At 49.7% G+C, this 20168-nt stretch overlaps 1 protein-coding gene across 3 annotated transcripts in view; it reads left to right on the top strand.

The window, feature by feature from the left end:
* Positions 1 to 18142, top strand: part of GLP2R (glucagon like peptide 2 receptor) — a 43833-nt gene extending 25691 nt beyond the window's left edge. For 2 of the 3 annotated variants that reach the window (XM_010966012.3, XM_074342197.1), the window contains exons 10-13: positions 2157 to 2245; positions 9084 to 9222; positions 14381 to 14422; positions 15431 to 18142. In XM_010966012.3, the coding sequence (XP_010964314.3) occupies positions 2157 to 2245; positions 9084 to 9222; positions 14381 to 14422; positions 15431 to 15766 (606 nt within the window). In that variant the 3' untranslated portion in view covers positions 15767 to 18142. Of the gene's footprint in view, positions 1 to 2156; positions 2246 to 9083; positions 9223 to 14380; positions 14423 to 15035; positions 15072 to 15430 lie in introns of all 3 variants that reach the window. The other variant, XM_074342199.1, reaches the window with a different exon arrangement.
* The last annotated feature ends 2026 nt before the right edge of the window (positions 18143 to 20168 follow it).

Here is a 20168-nt window from a genome sequence, read left to right as displayed (position 1 = left end):
TCTGCTGTCTCCTTTCCTCCACCTTTCCCTTCATTACAAGGTGATTCTCTTAACCCTCTTTTTCTCCCAGTCTGCGTAGCCTCCCTGGACATCTCACCTGCTTCACTGGCTCCATGCTCTGTCTGGGACCTCCCTGCTGAGGTCTAGACATAAATATCTCACTGCCTTGAGATAGCTCTTGTGTCCGAAACTACTAGATTCCCCCTGGCCCGAATGCTCTTCCTCCTCCAGTGGTCATTCTCAGTGAGGGGTACTAGCACACGTTGAGATCTACAGGAAACTTTGGAGTCATCTTTGACCTCACACCCAGCCGGTAGCAAAGGTCATCTGATGCAGACTCCTTAATACTGTCTGATCCGTCTCTTCTGCTCCGTCACTGAGCCACCAGCGCTACTGCTCTTCCCCTCGCCCTCATCCTCCCTGGGAACTCAGCAACTGCCTCCCAGCTCATCTCCCTTCCTCCATCCAGTCTTGCTTTCATCCAGTCTCTTCCCAGCCTGCTACTAATGAGATGCAGAAATGCAAATCTGATCAGGTCACTTGCCCCTTTAAAATTCATCACTGGCTCCCCACTGTTTTTCAGAAGAAAACCCAAACTCCTTAGGGTGACTGTGAAAGGCCCTGTAGGAACTGGCCCTCCCTCCCTCTCTCTCCCATCTCATGTCTCACAAACCCGGTTCTCATTCTCCAAGCCCTACCCACGCTCGGACCACTTGCTTTGCCTTCCCAGGAGGTTCGCAGTCTCTCATAGGGTTGCTGTCAAGAAGGTGGCCGGGCTGCAGCCCTGTGAAGGCTTGGCTGGGCTGGAGAGTCAGCTTTCAAGGGGGCTACATGTGTGGCTGGTAAGAGGTGCTGGCTGTAGGAGGGCGCGGCCCCCGACGTGGGCTTCTGCTTGAGTGTCCTCACAACATGGCGGCTGGCTTCCCCCAGAGTGAGCGCCGAGAGAGAGGACACCAGGTGCAAGCCATCCTTTGGAGGACCTGGCCTCGGAAATCGCATAGCATCACTTCTGCCATATTCTTTTCATTAGATGCAAATAGCTAAACCCAGCTCACGTTCCAGAGAGAAAAGGGAAATTCGGCTCTGCTTTTGAAGGGAGCAGTGTTGAAGAGCTTGCAGACAAATTTTTAAAAATTTTTCCAGCTTTAGTTAGATATTATTGACTTGTAACACATGTAAGTTTAAGGTGTTCAATGTGATTTTTTATTGAAGTATAGTTGATTTGGGGATTATCAGATATAAACTATTATATAGAGAAATAGATAAACAACAAGGACCTACTGTATAGCACAGGGAACTGTATTTAATATCTTACAATAATCTATAATGAAAAAGGATGTGTGTGTGTGTGTGTGTGTATATATATATATATATATATATATATATAAAATAGCTGAATGACTATGCTGTACACCAGAAACTAACACAACATTGCAGACGTATTCTTAAATGTCTCCCAAGGCTGACAATGAAGGGTCCAATTTTCCCAGGCCATGACAGTTATGGAAAATTGTCTAGGGAATGGAGAAAATGTGCTTTCCAGTGAATTCCGTGGCAGCAAGAGGATGTCAAATTTGACACCAATAGGCCTGGAGTCCTTTGCAGCAGGAGGCATTGTGGCCTTCGGCTTAAGTAAAGGGAGGGTGATAATCAGATAAATCTGGACTTAACTACCAGCTCGTCCCTTCCTAGCTGTGCCACCTTGGGAATGGTACTTGCCTCCTCTGTGCCTCTGTTTTCTTACTGTATCATGGCATAAAAATAGTGTGGCTTCCTCAGAGGGTGTTGTGAGGATGAAATAAAATAATGTATGGAAAGTTAGCCCAATGCCTGGCATGGTGAGTACTTAATAAATGTCAGTTAAAAATAATCATGTAAATGTCCAGCTGCCTTCCTCAGATGGCTGCGGTGGTGGGTCTTCCTGAGGCAGAAGAATAAACTAAGTGACTTTTCGGATCCTTTCCAGACTCTCAGTTGAGATGGTATTAGGGAGAGTGGGGATTACGGTAAACACTTAACTACCTGACGGGCTGACTGCTGCGTTGCCCCTGTTTACATGGACAAGGATCTGATGGCCTGGTCCAGGGTGACCTGAATATGCATAGCCACATGGAGTCCATCACTTACCCATATCTCTTTGTTTGTTTTTTTTCCAGGTCAATTTCTTCATCTTCCTGAAAATTCTCAAGCTTCTCATTTCTAAGCTCAAAGCTCATCAAATGTGCTTCAGGGATTATAAATACAGGTAAGTAGCCAGAGGTCAGGACATCCTTTACACAGTCACCCTTTCTTTGTAACTTGCATTTGCTGGGTCCCGCCTTCTGTTTCCATGGCGACCGCTGTCCCACCTTACGGTAAGTCAGATCATAGGTATTTCTTGAGCTCTGAATTGCTGTAAAGACGAATGAATGAAAGAATGGAAGATAAAGGACTCCCTCCCACCTTCTCCCGTTACTCTTTACTTTCTGTAGAATGTGTGCACTTCTTGGGGACAGAATGTTTTAACCCAAAGTTTAGCTCCAAAGGTGGAGATTTCAGTCCATGTGCCAGGCCAGAGGTGGAGGGGTGAGTGAGGATGGCTGTAGCTCTGTTTCTCCCTCTCTGAGGCCAGAGGAGGGTCGGAGCCAGGTGAGACGGGAAGGTAGTTTTTTCATTCGCCTGGCAAACGTTTAATGAATGCCCGCAGTGTGCTTGGCACAGCGCTTCGAGCAAAAGGTAAATAGGATGGGGATCCCGGCTGCGAGGAGCACACATTCTGACTCACCAAGGGCCTGGATGTTGGTCTGGAACGTGAGGCCGGAGGCCATGGCCCCAGACTGACCCAGGGCAAGTTGCTTGGCCTCCCTGGGCCCGCCCTCTGGTGTGTAACGTGGGAGTGGCACACCGGGCCCCCCTACCCTGCTCGCGGTGAGTATTAAAGGAGGTCAGAGGCACAAGTGGCTCGGTGTGGTCGGATGTGGTGCTTGGTATTTACCCAGGGTTTCCAGACCCCACATCTTGTCTTCCTAAAACTCTCCCCCCAGGAATTCCAGAAGGGAAAACACACACAGCTGAGGGCCGGGCAAGTATGTACCATAGTTGGCTCAAATACCTTACAAAACCCCCGAGCCTTGGGGCACTTGGGCCGGCCTGGACCGCACAGAGCTACGCCGACTTTCTTGGCGCCTCTGGCCGAGTCTCCAAGTGGCCGACAGCCTCGTTGGCCCTTTTCCCAAGGCTCAGCCTCTCACTGCTCTCTGAGGGTGGAGGCCCAAGGCCAAGAGCCGGGCTTCTCTTGTCTGCTGCGTGGGCCCGTTCAGGCAGGGCAGCCCTCTCCCTAACCAGGGGCCGGGGACACCCAGGCACCACCAAAACCCAGCAGGAGACGGCAGGAGACAGAAACGGGGCAGACGAATGCCAAGGCACCACTTTCCACTCAGACCGAGAGCCTAAACCCCACCATCTTGTGCCCCCAAAGCCCACCATGGAGCACTGGGGCTGTCCCCAAGCTGCAGACCCACAGCGGCCCCTATAGTAGCTTTCCGTCCTTGCTGCTTTAAGCATCACCTGACAGCTGGCCCCAACTTGTGAGCCCCCCACAGGGTACTTGACTCAGTACGTGAGGGAAGGAACCCCACCACGTGACCTTCTTACAGGAGAATCCCCAGAAGATTCTGATACACAGCCAGAGTCGGGGGCCGCAGCCAGATGCTCTAGTGAAATAATGCATGGAATTTTCTGGTCGGCCCATGGCAAATGTGTTTCTAAGCAGCCTTGACATCCTCTTTTCCTGGCTTTCCTGCCTTTCCTCTAGAGTTATCCAGGACAGTGACTCCCAGGCTTTTCTAATCACACATCGCTGTCAGTAAAGAATGATGTCACCTCATCACATACACATGTGGTCTACTGAATGAGTGCATACATTGTAAATACCGACACAAGACAACTACAAGGAATAGATAAAAATTAACTTACGTAGAACTTCTATTATCTTCTGTTGTATATTCTTCCAGTACCAAACAGATTTCCTGGCAGAGCCCTGAAGTGTGCACACCTGATTGGGAGCCAATTATCTAGGCAAGTGTAAATTAGGATGCTGGGGAGATCTTCATGACTGAGCAGTGACTCAGGCCAGCTATCCTGGGGAGAGAAAGAGTAACCCTGACTTACATCCACAGTCTAAGGACCTGGTGGCTCCTTTTTCCTTTCCCCTGTCATTTCCTCATTCAAGGAAAAAGCTCAAAAAGAGGAACCTGGGTACCTACCAACCTGGAGGCCTCCCAGTGTGAGACACCTCACCTGGGCGAGTCTGCCCTTACCCGGGGACTGTCCTGGTGACTTCTCAGTGTCCCTGAGTGGCTGAGACTTTGGAGGGCTGACAAATACCAGCTGAAGTCACAAGAGACTAATACACAGACCAGACTATACAATTATTCATTCTTAGAGTCTGTGAAAGATGGGGGTAGGGCGGCGGCAGGGGTCCTTCTAGTGCCTGCACTCCTCATAAAGTTGACATCGAAAGATCCAGAAATCCAAAGCAGTCCGCAGAATGCTGCTTGGTGATCATGTCATCTAAGTGGTTGGTGTTGAAGGGTCACTGTGGTGGCCTGAGAAACCACCACTCCCCTGTGGCGCCCCTGGCTGTTGAGAGGGAGGGGTCATCCCCCAGAGTCTCCACCCATAGGGCTGGGTAAGTCCTGAGAACTTCCTGCTTCTTTGTGACTTTTCCTGCCATTTTGGTTGCCCATCTGTTTTCTGTTTATTCATTCTATCTCCATGCAGAGTGCAATACAATTGATTATCCACTAAAATCTGGAACAAGACAAGGATGCCCACTCTTACCACTAGTATTCAGCATAGTATTGGAAATCCTAGCCATAGCAATCAGACAAGAAAAAGAATATATATCTGAATCACTAAGCTTATGCTTATTAATTAAGAAAAAGCGAGGGCTCTGTCTCTTAGGATGCACCCAGGCCGCCTTATTTTACTCCCTGGGCTAGCTTTGATAAGCCCATTTGCCCATTTTTTCCATCTAGGCTGTGCTAACTCCCTCATTTCCAAGTTCTGGGAGGGCTGCTTTCTATTACCCCAGTGCGTCATGAGCACCCCAGCTCACACTGCCCTCCTTTACATTAGAAAGTTCTCCTCTTCCACAGCCCCCTCCATGTACATGTTCCATTAGGGCCCCCTGCTAGGGTGAGGAGGAAGGGGCAGTGGGCAAAATGGCAGCCCATTTTGTCCAAACTCTGGTAGGAACAGGCCTGTCTCCAACTCTCCTAGATTTTGAGAACTTTCAGAATGTAGTTTTGGCCCCTCTCCAGGAATATATTTCAGGAAAGTTTAAATTAAACACACTTGCCAGAGAGGCAAGTTGCTAGGAGCTGGAGAACCTTCTGGAGTCCTGGCCCTTGTCCCCAGGCTTCTACCTTTCAAGGGGAGAAACTGTAACCAGCCCAGCTGCCTGGTCTGGAGAGGGACCACTGAGCCAAGCCTGGAGGGAAAGCAGTGCCCTTGGACTGTGGACAGACACCAGTGGGCCCTCAGCTTCTCTGCTCTTTGTGGTTCCCAGCACAGAATGGCTGTCTCCTAGATAAATGATCTTAGCTTTCCATGTGACCCGTGGGGCAGAACTCTTAAACATATGAAGGAGAATCATTTCTTAACATGCTAAACCCCTGAAAGGACGTTCTGGTAGGCAGCTGAAGATGAAAAATGTCACAGATGGAAGTAAAATTATTTATCCAAGTCATTGAGGTTGTGTACAACTTGAGGGCAGGGATGTCTTCTGTAAAAATAGTGATAGCTGGGAGGTGGGTGTGGCTCAGGGGTAGACAGTATGCTTAGCGTGCAGGAGGTCCTGGATTCCATCCCCTGTACCTCCAATAAAAAAGTTTTTTTTAATTTTAAAAAAGAACTATAAAATTATTTAAAATAAAAATAGTGATAGCTAAATTTTATTGATCATGCATCCTGTATCAGGTACCATTTATTCTAAGGTTATTTAGTTCTTACAATGACATGTTATTTAATCCTGACAGTGGCACTGTCAGGAATTACCATTAATAATACTTTTATTATTTTAACATTTCACATTCTATTATTAGTAGTACAATCCTCATTTTCACAGATAGAGAGGTGAGATGATTTGCCCAAGGCCACATCTCTAGTAACTGGCGGCGCTGGGGTTTGAGCCCAGGACACAGGTACTGTCCCCACGTCCTGCTGCCTTAGACCCCAGCCCCTCCTCTCTCACTTACTTGCTCATATGCCCAGAGAGATGCTCAATAAATATTTGTTGAATAGCTAAACGACTGCAATAAACTAAACCATTTAAATAAACAAATGACTATAGATGAAAAACAGGCGTAAACACAGTCCCTAAGAGGAAGCTGCTATAGATATTTAGGGATTTTCATGTGGACAGCGACACACATAGTACTTTGTCTAAGGAGAGCTGAGAATGAGATGAGGAGTGGGAAGTCCCTTCTGACATCCACCCAGCGAGGCGGCAGTTATGAAAATGGCCCAGAACTTCATAAAAAGATGGTTATTCCTTCTTTTCATAAAATAAGCTGCAAGAATTTGGATTTCTGGGTCAAAGGATGTCAATATTTTAAAAGATTTTGATGTTTAGTTCCAAATTACCTTCCAGAAAGTTTGTATAATTTACATTTCTTCAAAAAAAATTCTTTAACACTGGATATTAAATTTCAAATATTTTGCTGATTTTATTTGTAAATATTAGCAATAAAAATAATATGATTAATATTAAATATAATTAATATTGGGCAAAATATGGTTATTTAAAAATCATCCCATGCTAAATGTGGGATCTTGGATTGGATCCTGGCACGTGGAAAGGACCTTAGTGGGAAAACTGGTTGAAATCTAGATAAAGTCTGAGTATTGGTATTGGTCACATGCCAACATTGCTTTCTTAGTTTTGACAAAGGTTCGGTGGCCGTGTAATATTTCAACATTAGGGGAAACTCAGTGAAGGGGATGTGGGCACACTCTATGCTGTCTTTGCTAGTTTCTTACAGATCTAAAATTATTCTAAAATAAAAAGTTTATTTAAAAAATATGTCAGGGGGGCAAGGTGTAGCTCAAGTGGTAGAGCACATGCTTAGCATGCACAAGGTCCTGGGTTCAATCCCCAGCGCCTCCATTAAAAAAAAAAAAAAAGTCATAGCCTGGCCCCAAGACTAAGTTGATAAGACATGGGTCTGCATGTAAGTATGTAAGTGCATGTCCGGGTGGCCCAGAGCAAGGGTCGTAGACTCACACACTTGCAAAGACCAGCAGGCTGGTCAGGGTTGGAGAGCACGTGGCCCCTCTAAAGCCTGTAGCCGACGATTGCCAAGCAGCAACTGGGGCCCAGAGTGGCCAGATCTCCCTGTTCCAAAGAAGCTGGAAATGTGGACACCTTTGCTTGAAATCTCCTTGTTTTCCAAGATGGTGCCAATGACAAAAATCACTGCCTAGCATAAGCAGAAAGTGTCTGCAGGCCGAATAGCCCATGGTTGCCACTTTGCAACCGTTCAGCTAGAGGGTTTTAAAACACTCCTGGAAATTAAACAAAACCCCAAACCCTTGAATAGTCTCTCCTCGGGAGCGCAGTTAGGTGGCCCTGGGCGTGGAAGCGGATGTGAGGTCGGCCCAGGAGGACCACGTAACTGGGGCCCGTGCCTCAGACTCCCCACTGCTCGGCCTCCCCTTGACCACCAAGGCCCTGGGACACTCAGCCCACGTGCTCAGGTAGAGTCCCTGTTCCTTGGTGACTCCTGCTCAACTCTTACTGGCTTGAGGTCCTTTTAGGACACAAAGGTGAGGCTTTCTGTTTCATTGACAACATTGCATTGAAATGACTCTGACAGACACAGGATTCGTGGTCAGCGCTTCCTCTCGGATAGAGTTAAACCTTCCTGGAGATACCGCCCAGGAGGGGCTGATGACCCCCTCTGTGTCCGCATCTTTGATTCCAGGGGACTTGTATTCAGTGGGGAGGGACTCTGGCCTACTCTGGCCCTTTAAGACAAGTGACTTGGGCTAAAAAAGAAAAAATCATTACATTTAAATTCTTTTTTCCCCAATGTGTATCAGACAGTAGCTTTGTTTATGCCCTGAATGTGAGTCACCTTTGCTAATGGAGTTAGTTTTAAATTGAGAAGCAGCTCAGTGGTAGAGAGCAGTTGTTCCCAAATGTGGCTGCTGACGCCGTGGCCAGTGGGGAGGTCTTTCAAGATCCCCGTTCCCAGGATATATATATATCCAACCAATAAAAAATATATATATTTAAAAATCTCCGTAAGGAATTCTGGTAGCCTATTTGGGAACCACTGGCATGCGGTGCGGAATGTTTGGGCCCCAGCTGTGCAGTTTGCACGTGGGTGGTACCGAGGAATGTTTGTCTTTTTCGTGTAGAGTGTATACAACAGTGACCTTCCACACAGTGCTTTTTTATGGGGAAGGATCAGTGTCTCATTTCCTGCTGCCTTCGCTGTCACCAGGGTTGAGGGGCAGCCTGCGGGCAAATGGTGAAGTCTTGCTTGGAGGGTGCAAGGCTTGAGTGCGAGGTCTGAAGCCCAGCTTCCAGGCTGGGATGTACCACTTAGTAGGGGTGTGACCCTGGGCAAGTCACTTTCTTTCCCTTCCCAGGCTCAGTAGAGCCCTGACACAGGAAGTCTGGAAAGAGAAAGAGGTGGAGACTCGCTGGCTAGCCAGGTGATCGGAGACGTGTCAAACCTGGAAGGGGCGTGGCGTCCCAGGGTGACAGCCATGGGCATGGCAATCTACCCATCAGGCAAAACGTTAGGGTCTGTAGGTATATCATAATCTACGTGGGGGAACTCATTCATTCATTCATTCATCCATTTATTCATTCAATCCATGTGCTCTGAGCATCTTCCATGAGGCAGGTGTGGGGATGCTTCAGTGACCAAGACCACACTGGTCCTTGAGGCATTCCTTGAGACAAGCAGACAAGTGGGAAAACCCGCTGTCGGCAGGATAAGGGCTACAGTAAAGGACGCCCAGGAGAGAAGGAAATGTTGCCTGTTCCCCGTGTGCCCTCCTGACAGCGGTTGGGTTGTTGTTTGCAGACTGGCCAAGTCAACGCTGGTCCTCATTCCCTTACTGGGTGTTCACGAGATTCTCTTCTCTTTCATCACTGACGATCAAGTGGAAGGATTCTCCAAACTTATCCGACTCTTCATTCAGTTGACTCTGAGCTCCTTCCACGTAAGTAGACATCTGAACAAGGATGCCTTGGTTTTGGAGAAAACAAATTGCCCTTGACCTAAACAGATTCAGCATTGGGAGACCCCACGGTTAGAAACAGATTCTCGCATCAGCAGGATTTATCGGCGAGGGCCTCTGGCATTGAAGGGTGTGTAGATGGAAGTGTCGCCTTAATCCTGCCAGCATGACTCAATGACAAGGAAAGGAAAAGTGGTTTGTTTCCTGCCCTCCAAGAGTTCGTGTGACTCACGATCATATTAACTGTGAGTGTCAACATGAAGCCTTTTATTAAGTGCCTATTTTTTGCCGGGTTCTCTGCAGAGCTTGGGCAGAATGAACGTTGTCTGTGCTTTACACTCTCAGAACACAACACAACTTGGGTAGGAACCAGTGAGCAGAGGCCAAGAGGGTCTTGAAACTTGACAGATGTGTCGGGGCTGAAACCAGAACCAGGAGGCCAGCTTACCTCCTAGTTCAGGTACCTAGGTGTTTTGGTTATCCATTGCCTCAGGTGTTATCCATTACTTAGCAGATTAAAATGACAATACTCTATTTCTCGCGATTCTGGGGGTCAGGAATCCAGGTGGGACCAGTAGGGCTGTCTCACCTGGGCTCCATGTGATGGCTACTGGGGCTGGACCTCCTAGATCACTCCCCGCTCACGGGTCTGGGGCCTAAACGTCGAAGGCTTGAGAGGCTGAGGCTGGCTGGAGCGGCTTTATTTGGGTCAAAATAAATTGCACTGACCCCTCACACCTGCCGCTGTAAGGGAGCAATTATTCTACAGTTTTAAAGATGAAGGGCCTGAAGCGCAGAGGAGAATTTGCAAATAATGCGAGGAAGTAAGTAAGAGATGAGATTTGCATTCAGAGATTAAGCCCTTGTTGGAACCACTGTGCAATGGTGCCTCTCAGGTGCCCCTGAGGGACAGAACCAGGAGACACCAGGTTCCTTATATCAGGGTCTGAAAGCCACTGTCACCAAGCAGGGTCAGGAACTGAGATTCTGTGGACGGAGGGAAGAAAACGTGCCTGACCTCTGCACACACACCAAAGGCCAAGGAGACAGAGCCTGGGTTACGGGCTGGGCAGCTGGACCATGGCTCTTTTTTCCTTCTGGTAGAGCTGACCTGATGTGGCTTTGAACCGAGACAGAGGACCCACGGGTAACTTTCTTCATTTTGAAACCATGTTTAATTTATTTCAATCTTCTGGGGGATTTCAAAGACTAAGGCTTAGTAATTTGGGTTTCCTCTGTTGCTTGACCTTAATCTTCTTTAAAAAGTAATCCCAAATTAGAAACAACAACAAAACACAAAGCTACAGCTGTTCTTTCTGGTGTATCTGGTGGTCTTTTTTCCTCTGAGGGCTTGGTCGGTCACGTGACTCCTGGATCAGCTGACCTCCCACACCCAAGGCTAGCTGAAGATCAGGCACTCACGCAGAGCTTTGCAGGACAGATTTCTGAGAATGAATCCGAGCCCATCAGACTCCTCTGGTGAGGGAGCAGGTTTTGGTTGTCCACTACTCTGCCACAAGCTACCCCCAAACTTCATGGCTTGAAGCAGTAACCATGTCATTATCCTTAATGATGCTGTGAGCCTGGGTGTCTGGACTCAGCAAGGTGATCCGTTTGATACACGTAATCCTTGAATGGGGCTGCAAACATCTGAAGGCTTGACTGGGCCGGAACATCCAAGATGGCTCCTTCCCATGGCTAGTCAGTCGTTGACCTGCGCTGTTGGCTGGGAGCTCCGCTGAGGCTATCAATGAGAGAGCCTCAGCTGTCCTCCATGGGGCCTCTCCATCTATCCTGCACCGCAGCTGGACTCTCAGGGCATCCCAGGAGCAAGTGTTATGAGAGAGAGGAAGCAGGCACTTCTAACCCTCTCAAGGCAGAGGCTCAGGAAGTCCCAGATGTCACTTCCACCACGTTGTGCTGGTAGAAGGAGTCACAAGGTCACCCCAGATTCAGGGAGAGGGGAATAAGGTCCATGTCTCGATGTGAGGAGCAGCACATGCCTACAGGGAGGGGAGGGATCCTTGGGGCCATCTCTGGAGAGCAGCTGCCACACGGGACCATTTGGTCCTTTCCTTGCTACTTTGGGGGCCCTTCACTCTCCCAAGGGCTGATTGCATGGAGAGTCTCACCAGCTTCCTGCTGTCGAGGGACCTTTGGAGGGACTGCCACGTGCTGGTGACACGTGACGTGAGAACCTTACGTTCATGGGACCACTCCCTTCACACTTGCTTTGGTAGGAGACCTCTACCAGACTCCAGGACATTCCTCAAACCATGAATCAAGAACCCAAAGAAGAGAAAGACATGCTTGTGCTGTGGAATCCTATTTTAGCCAACTCAGGCGCAAGAGTTCTGGCTCCCTGAAAACCCTCCTCTTCTAACCTCATATGCCCAGAGGCAAATAACACCTGCGCTGCCAACTGTGCAGGGCAGCTGGGACCCTCTAAGGAGATGGTGTGTCTGAGAATGGTGACCTGGACCACCGCACCCCTGTCCAGGAGCAATCACCATGGAATAAAGGTGCCTGAGACAAGGAAAATTCCACACTCATGGACAGAATCCCCACATGTGACAGCCAGCGTGGAACTCTCTGGCTTCCGTAAGAAGGAGCATAAAAATCTTCCCCCAGAGCCACATTTTATAATTCCTTTTCAATTTCAGCTCCTTTCCCAGGACCAAACCCCCCTTACTAGCTACAGAGGGTGAGAGAAATGTTGTCGAGAGAGATGGAAGGGTCAGTCTGCACTGTGAGCTTCACTCTTGATTTGGAAATGTGTCCTTTCTTTGTGAGTCCTGGCATTTTACGAGATTCTTCCCATAAACACTCAAGTCCTTGGGTCCTGCACACAGATTTAGCACCAATATATCAGACACACAGCCTGAGTCCCACTGACCCTCGCGTCCCAGGGAAGGCCATGGCTCATAGGTTGCCACAGGAGGCTATTTAACAAATTAGGATGCAGAAGAGTCTGGGAAAACAATGGAAACAAACATTAACGAGGCGTCTTTGATTCCAGACCTCTGGTGGTTAAGCAGCACATCCAGAAAATGTTTGCAACCTCAAGAGATTACCCCTTGGTCGAAACTTCCCCAACGTGGATGCTTTGTGAACAGACACGCCATATAAAGGTGGCCTCATGTTTGTTGTGACTCGTGCCCACAGTTCCAGGAAGAGAACAAAGGAGGTTGTCCTGTCGTAATTCAGAAACGGCCTGACATTGTACAAGGCAAGACTCTTTTAGTCATAAGTGACAGAAACTCAATTCATTCATTCGTTCACTCATTCACTCAACAAATACTGTTGACCTCCTACTATGTGCCAGGCGTTTGTTTCGGGTGCTGGGGATCTGGCAGTGAAAAGACCAGATAAAGGCGCTGGTCTGGTTGGGGAAGGTGGGGGCGGGGAGGGATGGATAATAACCAAGTTGGCAAATAAATAACAATTCTGGTTATTTGTATCCTGAAGAGTATAAAATGGAGGACTGCGATAGTGACTGGAATGGCTACCCAAACTTGAGTGGTCGGGAAAGACTTCTCTTTTAGGGAATTTTTGAGCTGAGACCTGAATTTTGAAAAGCCAGTTAGGCAGAGATATGAGTGGAGAATGGTCCAGAAAACAGGACGTGTGAAGGGACCCGAGGAAGAAGTGAGTTACAGTAGCCAGTCTCCAACATGGCCCCCAATGAGCTTTGCCTCCTGGTTTTCAGGTCCTTGAGTCACTCCCTCTTACGCTGAGTAGAGTTGAGCTGGGTGACCGTTAAGGTATTGTGGACATGAAAGCATGTGATGTTTGAGACCAGGACATAAAAAACGAGTCGCAGCTTCCACCTTGCTGACTTGGGTCACCCCCTCTAGGGGAGGCCAGCTCCTATATCATGAGGACACCCAAGAAGCTCTAGTTGAGGGGACAGAGGTCTCCCACCAACAACCAGCACCAACTTGCCAGGCACGTGAGTCACCTTGAAAGCAAGTCAAGCCTTCAGATGCCCGAAGTTCCATCCAACATCTTGACTGTGAGTCAGAATACCCAGCTAAGCCATGGCCAGATTCTTAGCCCATAGGAAGTATGTGAGATGACAAATCTGTTGTTTGGATCCACTTAGTTATTCAACATCCTAATACATCAGCTTGAGATGCTGGAGGCAGCCAGAGGGCCCGCGTGCCTGAAATGTGGCGACCGAGGGGCAGCGTGGTACAAGATGAAGTCAGTAAGACGGACACAAGCCCACATCACCTGAGCTCCTTCTGTGGTTAGGATGTTAGATTTGAATCTAAGTGTGATGGGAACCCACTGGCATGGCATGATCTATCTTTGCAAGAGGAATATTCTGACAAGAGAAAGGGGTATCTGTGATCTCACAAAAGTGAAAAGTCCAGGATCAGGCATAACTGGATCCAGGGACTCAAAGAACATCATCAGAAATCTGTCTCTGAGCATCTCCAGGCTCTGCTTTTCTCTGCGCTGGCTTTACCCTCAGTCGGGCTCTCTCCGTGTAGCTGGGAATATGCCCTTGAGCATCTCCAGGCTAACTTTGACTGTAAAGCTGGCAAACACAGGGAAGACGGTGCAGCCTTCTCTTCTTTCACGGTGAAAAGAACTCAGATGGGCCCTGCTCGGGTCACATGCCCATTGGGGTTGATTATAGTGGTCATGGCCACCCTGGAACGTGAAGACCACATGATTGACAGCCTTGCCAGAAACCCAGGGAGTAGGAGAGGGTCAGTTTCCAAAAGGAAAGGATGCAAGCCAAGCAAAAAACAAACCAAAAAAAAAAAAAAAAAAATTAGCCATTGCCCACTGTGGACAGGTAGAAATCAGTTACCTTGTACAGTATTTATATAATTGAATGAATGAGAATTTAGGGTCTAATCATCATTGACCTGTAAGCACCTAAGCAAACATCTAGGCTGATATGGGTGGTGGGTGCTAACGAGGACACCCCGTGGAAACCTGAGTTAACAGTGACTCAGTCACTGTACGGTTAGTCACAGAACACGACTAACTGCAGTTACTTCTGGCAGGTAGCTGCCTGCCTCTTGTAGGGGCTCCTAGGACAAGGGTGACTTTAGGACTTTCCAAGTAACCCCCAGACACCTCTACCAAGTAAAGCTTCATGCCCCTCTTACTTCCATTCCAGGGACTACTCGTGGCCTTGCAGTATTGCTTTGCCAACGGAGAGGTATGTTTCCCACGCTGTCACCCTAGGCTCCTGCGAGGCTGGGGCTGGCGTCCCACAGTCCCCGGAGATTCCCGCGTCCATGATGGCGCCATGGGGGGAAGTGCAGTGGCCAGCATGTGCCGTGGGCATCCAGCAGAGAGAGCAGGAGGCAGCTTAGAGCGGTGGGGAAAGGTACTGGGATGTGCGGCAAAGCCAGAACCCAAACCTGGCCCCGCTGGAGCCACGCTGGGAGGATCAGAGTGTGACAGAGGGAACCAGCTGGAACTCTGGTGTCCAGAAATCTATTTAAGCCACGACTCACCTACTGAGGAGCTCTGAGTTAGTCAGGTCAGTGTAGTTCTTTGAGCCTCAATTTCCTCATCTGTAAAATGGGAATAATAACTGTCCCTACCACACAGTGTTGCCCTGGGCATGCCTGGGAAAGGTCCTATGCCTGGTAACAATGATTATTTTTATTATTTATATTATAGCGTAGCCCCAGCCAGCTCTGTGCACCCTGGGAAACAGGCTTGAAGGGGGGGGGGCAAGCAGAGGCCCGAGCAGTTTTCTCCTGACTTTAGGAGTTGGTGGAAATTTTCTGGCTCTCTTTCATGGTCCCCTCTCTCCACCCCAGGTTTAAATATGGATTTCTGTCTCCTGCCACTAGAATGTAAGCTTCTGGGCAGCAACACCTCTTCCGCCTCGCTCACTGCTGCCTCTTCTGTATCTTCACGCAGGGACCCCTTATCTGCCAGGCAGGTCTCAGATGCCACCTCAACACAGTCCTTTTCTGAGTGCCGTTTCTCACATTTTTGTCTCTTACCCCACTGTCCTGTTTAACAGCCTCCAGGTGTCACTCCCGCCTGCTCTGCTCACATGCATTTGTTTGCTTCTCTTTGCTTGTTTCCCCCAGTGAGAAGGTAGGTTTCCCAAGGGTGGCCCAGAGAGGACACTTGAGAAATATTTGCTGGGTGGACACGTGGTGCATTGGCTCCAAGACAGTAACCCTGCCCTCTCCTCACCTGGCAGGTGAAGGCCGAGCTGCGGAAGCAGTGGGCCCGCTTCCTGCTGGCCCACCACTCGGGCTGCAGAGCCTGGGTCCTGGAGAAGAACTTCCGATTCCTGGGGAAATGTCCCAAGAAGCTCTCGGAGGGGACCGGCGCCGGGACGCTGGGGAAGGTGCAGCCCTCGTCCGGCAGCAGGCAGCTCCTGCACTTGACTGTGGAGGGCCTGGGGGAGGTGGGCGCCCCGCCCCGTCGCGGCCACGCCGCCTGGCCCCGGGGCAGCAGCCTGTCTGAGAGCAGCGAGGGGGACTTCACCCTGGCCCACACCATGGAGGAGATTCTCGAGGAGAGTGAGATCTAGGCAGGAGTGCCCCGCTCTGGCTCGGCTCTGGCTCCCGGGGGACTCCTGAGACCAGCGGGGACGAGGTGGCCAAGCCAGATGATGCTGCTGTGGAGCAGAGTCCGTGTCCTCCCGCGCATCCCGCCCACACTGACACATCCGTCTCCTGGCTCTTCTGCTCTGTGTGGCAGAGGCTGCGCAAACACACTGCTTCTGCCTGCCCTCATCATCCTCATCACCCCGACAGGTGTGCTTTCTAGAATGACCCCCAGCCTCGGGGGCTGGCCCTACATTCAAGTGAATGGAGCCCTAGGACACAGGGAGATGTCCGCTGTGAAACAGGCCAACCGCCATCCTTCCTTCACCCTTCACAGTGCAAGGTGTGTATCTGAAGTCGAGTTCAAGGTGTCCAAGGACTGCCTGCAAAGCGACTTAAATGCAGAGCCTGACTCATGGCAGAGATTCTAAGAGACTGTGTCCGGGGCCATGGGAATTGTGTAGCACGCATCCCAGGTAATCCGGATGCAAGCCCACACTGGGCAGGGTGTGCAGGAGCTAGAAGGCCCTCTGAGCCGGCAAATGGCGGGATACGGCCGGTGCGTCAGCGGTGAGACGCACGCCTTCCTCTGATGGTGTGGACCCCACATCGCCCACCAGAGCCCACTCCTTTCCTTCTCTCCTCTTCCTCTCTTGTCAAGTCCTTCCTTCCTCTCTGCATCTCAGTTCTCATCCGTGGGCCGCAGAAGTTCTATCTGATCCGTAACAGCTCCATCCTTCCTCTGAGGGTTGGGCCCTGCTCCCAGGGCTCCTGTGAAGGTTGCCGTTGGTCATCTCCTCTGCTTTCTGGTTCCACCGGCCTTTCCGAGCTCGGCTTCTTCAAGCCTGCCTTGCCTACTGTTCTCTTGGTTTGCCCTTGGTACGTGGGCGGCTGTACCTCCTGCTCTGGGAGGTTTGCCCACTGCTCTCCCTGACTGAGTCCGCACCGGTAAGACTCCGACTCCTCTGATGGGGACGGGTGCTGAAAGCTGGAGGGGGCCCAGGGGAAATGCAAGGACTGGGGCTGATCTGGACACGCCCAGGCGGCCTTGAGGACCCGTTCTGCTGATGGAGTGCAGGGTGCTTCTGGAGACTGAGGAGGACCCAGGCAACCAGGGACAGGCTCAGTGGCTGAAACTGTAAGTCTAGAGGCTGAGGAAGATCAAGGGAGGAACATTCTCTGGAAACAGGGTGTCAGTGCTCAGAAGTGTGGCTGTTACAGTATGTAAAAGTATGTGTATGTGGGTGGGTGGTGTGTTGTCATGGAACCAAATGCTGCCCTATGTTAGGGGGAGGGGGTGATATGATACTATCAAGCAAGGTTGCCAGATTTAGCAGTCGATTAAATTTGAATTTCAGATAAATGAGTAATGTCGTTGTATAAGTATAGCCCATAACTGTAGCCATAAGTATAGTATGTCCCATGCGATGTGCTTTCTCTGAGATTCAAATCTCATTGCACATCTTGTATTTCACCTGGCAACTCTCTTGCCAAGAACAAATTGCAGCTGGGCAGGGACGAGGGCAAGGCAAGTGATGAATTTGGGATGCAAAATTTAAGAGAGTACTGAAAAAAACCCCTCCATTGTCAAGATAAGTAACAGTTTAATGCAATATTTTAAAAAATCAAATCTGCAAACTACAGCCTATGGGGCATTTATAAAAATAACATTTTATTGGAACCAGGGCTGGGAGGAGGGTGGGGCAGGTGAGGCCATGAGATGCAAATGCAGGGTCTGGTCCTCACTATTTACAGTTTTGATATTTTGCTCATCATGGACATTTTAAGATAAATTTTTATTTTTAAATGATTGCATCAGAATATTTATCTTGATTACTGAGGTTTTTTTGGCTCCTGAAGGTCAAAACTAAATTTTGCTCCAGAGGCCAGTGCCCATCTTGCCTTTGCCCCAGTCCTGCCTCTGCTTTGCACCGGGGGATACGGAAGCAATGACATTAGGCAAGTATGTAATAAAGTAAAAGCTTTTTGGGAGCGTCCAGATTGTCTGTAGTTCAATCATTAAAATATGCATCCTTCTCGCTTTTCTTTTCTGCAAATATCCCTGCCATTTCTCATCAGCCCATTAGCTCCTGGAAAGCTGGGGCGTCTCGTATTCCCAGCTTGTATTCAGAGCAGGTGCTTAGAACACATTCATCAAATGAGACAAGACAGAAATGTCTCGGGAGCATTGGATGCTGTTGGGGGTCAGTTATCTAGGACCTGGTCACTGATAGAAGGAACTTTAAAAAAAAAAAAAGCATTTGTAAATATATTCTCCCCCCTCTACAAATGGGGTGGCGCACACACACCCTGCTTGCTCTTGTTCTCCTAATAATTAAAATAACCAGTTTATTGAAGTTGATCTGTATTGTTGATTCTTTTATGTTGGTTTCTCACTGGGGCTGCAGGTCTCCACCCCTGGAGAGTCTGGGGCCAGAAGTGGGGAAAAGAGCTGCGGTATTAAGCCTGGGGACCTGGTGGTCCACTGTCTCAGGGACCAAGAGGAGTGGGCAGAAGGGGAGGGGAGGGGAGCAGAGGTCAGAGGTCAAAAGGGTGGAGGACAACTGTCTCCCTTCTTCTAGACTACTCTCTAAATTATTCACTTTGCTGTTTCCTTGAAGATCCAGCTGGTGAGTCTCAATCCTGGCATTGCACTTACCTGGGAAACTTTCAAGAAACACTGATGGCTGGTGAGACCAGAAGTCTCACCAGCAGCCCAGCACACAGCTCGGGCATGTCAGGAACGCAGTAGCCTGGCTGTGGTGGGAATGTGGTGCCCGGTGGCAGCAACGGCCCCTGGCACTGAGACACCTATTGGCGACTCTGTAGAGGACACCTCCTAGGGACGCTAAGAAATACCCAAGAGCCACCACACAACAGGCTGGGACCATGTGAGAGCAGTTTGGGTCATTGTTCTTGATGAGGCCACTTCTGCCCTTGAGTTTCCACGCACATGAGGAAGCAGAAATTCAGAGGTGTGAAATGACTTCCCCAAAGTCTCTGTCGTGGACACCTATTATTACAATCCACTTCTCTCAGACTAACAGCACCAGCATTTTCCTCTTGGAAATCACACATCTCCCACTCTCAGTCCATGAAGTTTGAGTGGTTCCAACTCTACCCTCAAATCTGAAAATCTGCTTGGCCAGCCTGAGCATGACATCCTCCTGGCACCAGATACCGGGTTAGGGTTGGGCGTATAGCCAATCAGAGCCAATGAGAGACAGTCCTGGAACTTTGGGACTCTAGACAAAAAAGAATTTTTTTTCACTGAAATTGGAACCATGAAGTAATAAGCCTGGGTTGGCTGGTGGCCCCTTGGGGAAAAAGCCTGGCTGGGAATAGAGCCTCCACAGCAGGAAGCAGAACCAGGAGAGGGAGAAGGAGCCCCGAGACCTTGCTGCAGCCCCTGGATTAAGCCTGGCCCAAAGCTGGTGCTACTCCGGGAATTTCTGTTGCGTGAGTCAATAATCTTTGTGCCACAACCGGTGTTGGGTCTTCTGTTCCTTGCATCTGGAAGGGTCTTGACATGGTTCCTTACCACCCCTACCTCTTCCTCTTCTCTTCAGTCAAGTTGGACTTTACACTGTTCTCTTAGCATCTTCACAGAGTGTACTTCACAGAGTACCCTACAGCTGTACAGGATGCCAGCCACCTTATGCTCCCAGAAGACGTGCTATTTAGGTTATGACTCCTGGGTCCTCCAGGTGGATTCTCCCTTCTAAACATCTCTAGAGTTGGCCCCGTTCTCTCCATCTCACTGCTGGTACCCTGGCCTGGGGCCACCTGGGCAACTATGAGAGAGTGACCTTCAGGCTCCCTGCCCCCAGTCTGGCCCCTCTGATTTATTTCCACCGGCCAGAGGGATTTCTGACAAACACATACCCCCCTTGCCTCAAACCCCGCAGTAGTACCCACTAGCCCCACGGTAATGCTGGGTCTTCCCATGGGCTGCAGGGAAGGCCTTGCATGGTCTGGCCCCTGCCTGCCTTGGAGGCTTAACTCACAATTTGCTCTCCCTCCTCCCTCTGCTCTCCGGCTACACGTGCCTTCTCATGGTCCCAGAACTTGAAATGCTCTTTCCTGCCTCAGGGTCTTGGAGACACAGTTTCCCCATCCTCACCTTTCCCCCAGCCCAGTCCACTGGGTCTTCATTTAAATGCCTCTTCATCCGGAACCCCTTTCCTGACCTCTGGACAGGTCAGCCCCTCCTGTTGTTTCTTCCCACACTGCTTTGCTTGTCTCCATGGTAACTGCATCGCCAGTAAGGGCGTCTTCAAGGTCTGCAGTCCCCTGTGCACCCTGAGCCGCAGGAGGGCAGGGCCAAGTCTGTCTCCTCCGCCACCGCAGTCCCCGCACCCTGGCCTAGGACTGCAGTGGCCACGC

The sequence above is a fragment of the Camelus bactrianus genome, chromosome 16 (genome assembly GCF_048773025.1).
Source record: "Camelus bactrianus isolate YW-2024 breed Bactrian camel chromosome 16, ASM4877302v1, whole genome shotgun sequence".
Taxonomy (NCBI): Eukaryota; Metazoa; Chordata; class Mammalia; order Artiodactyla; family Camelidae; genus Camelus; species Camelus bactrianus.
Note: the sequence above shows the minus strand (reverse complement) of the source record. Positions and strands in the feature narration are given on the sequence as shown.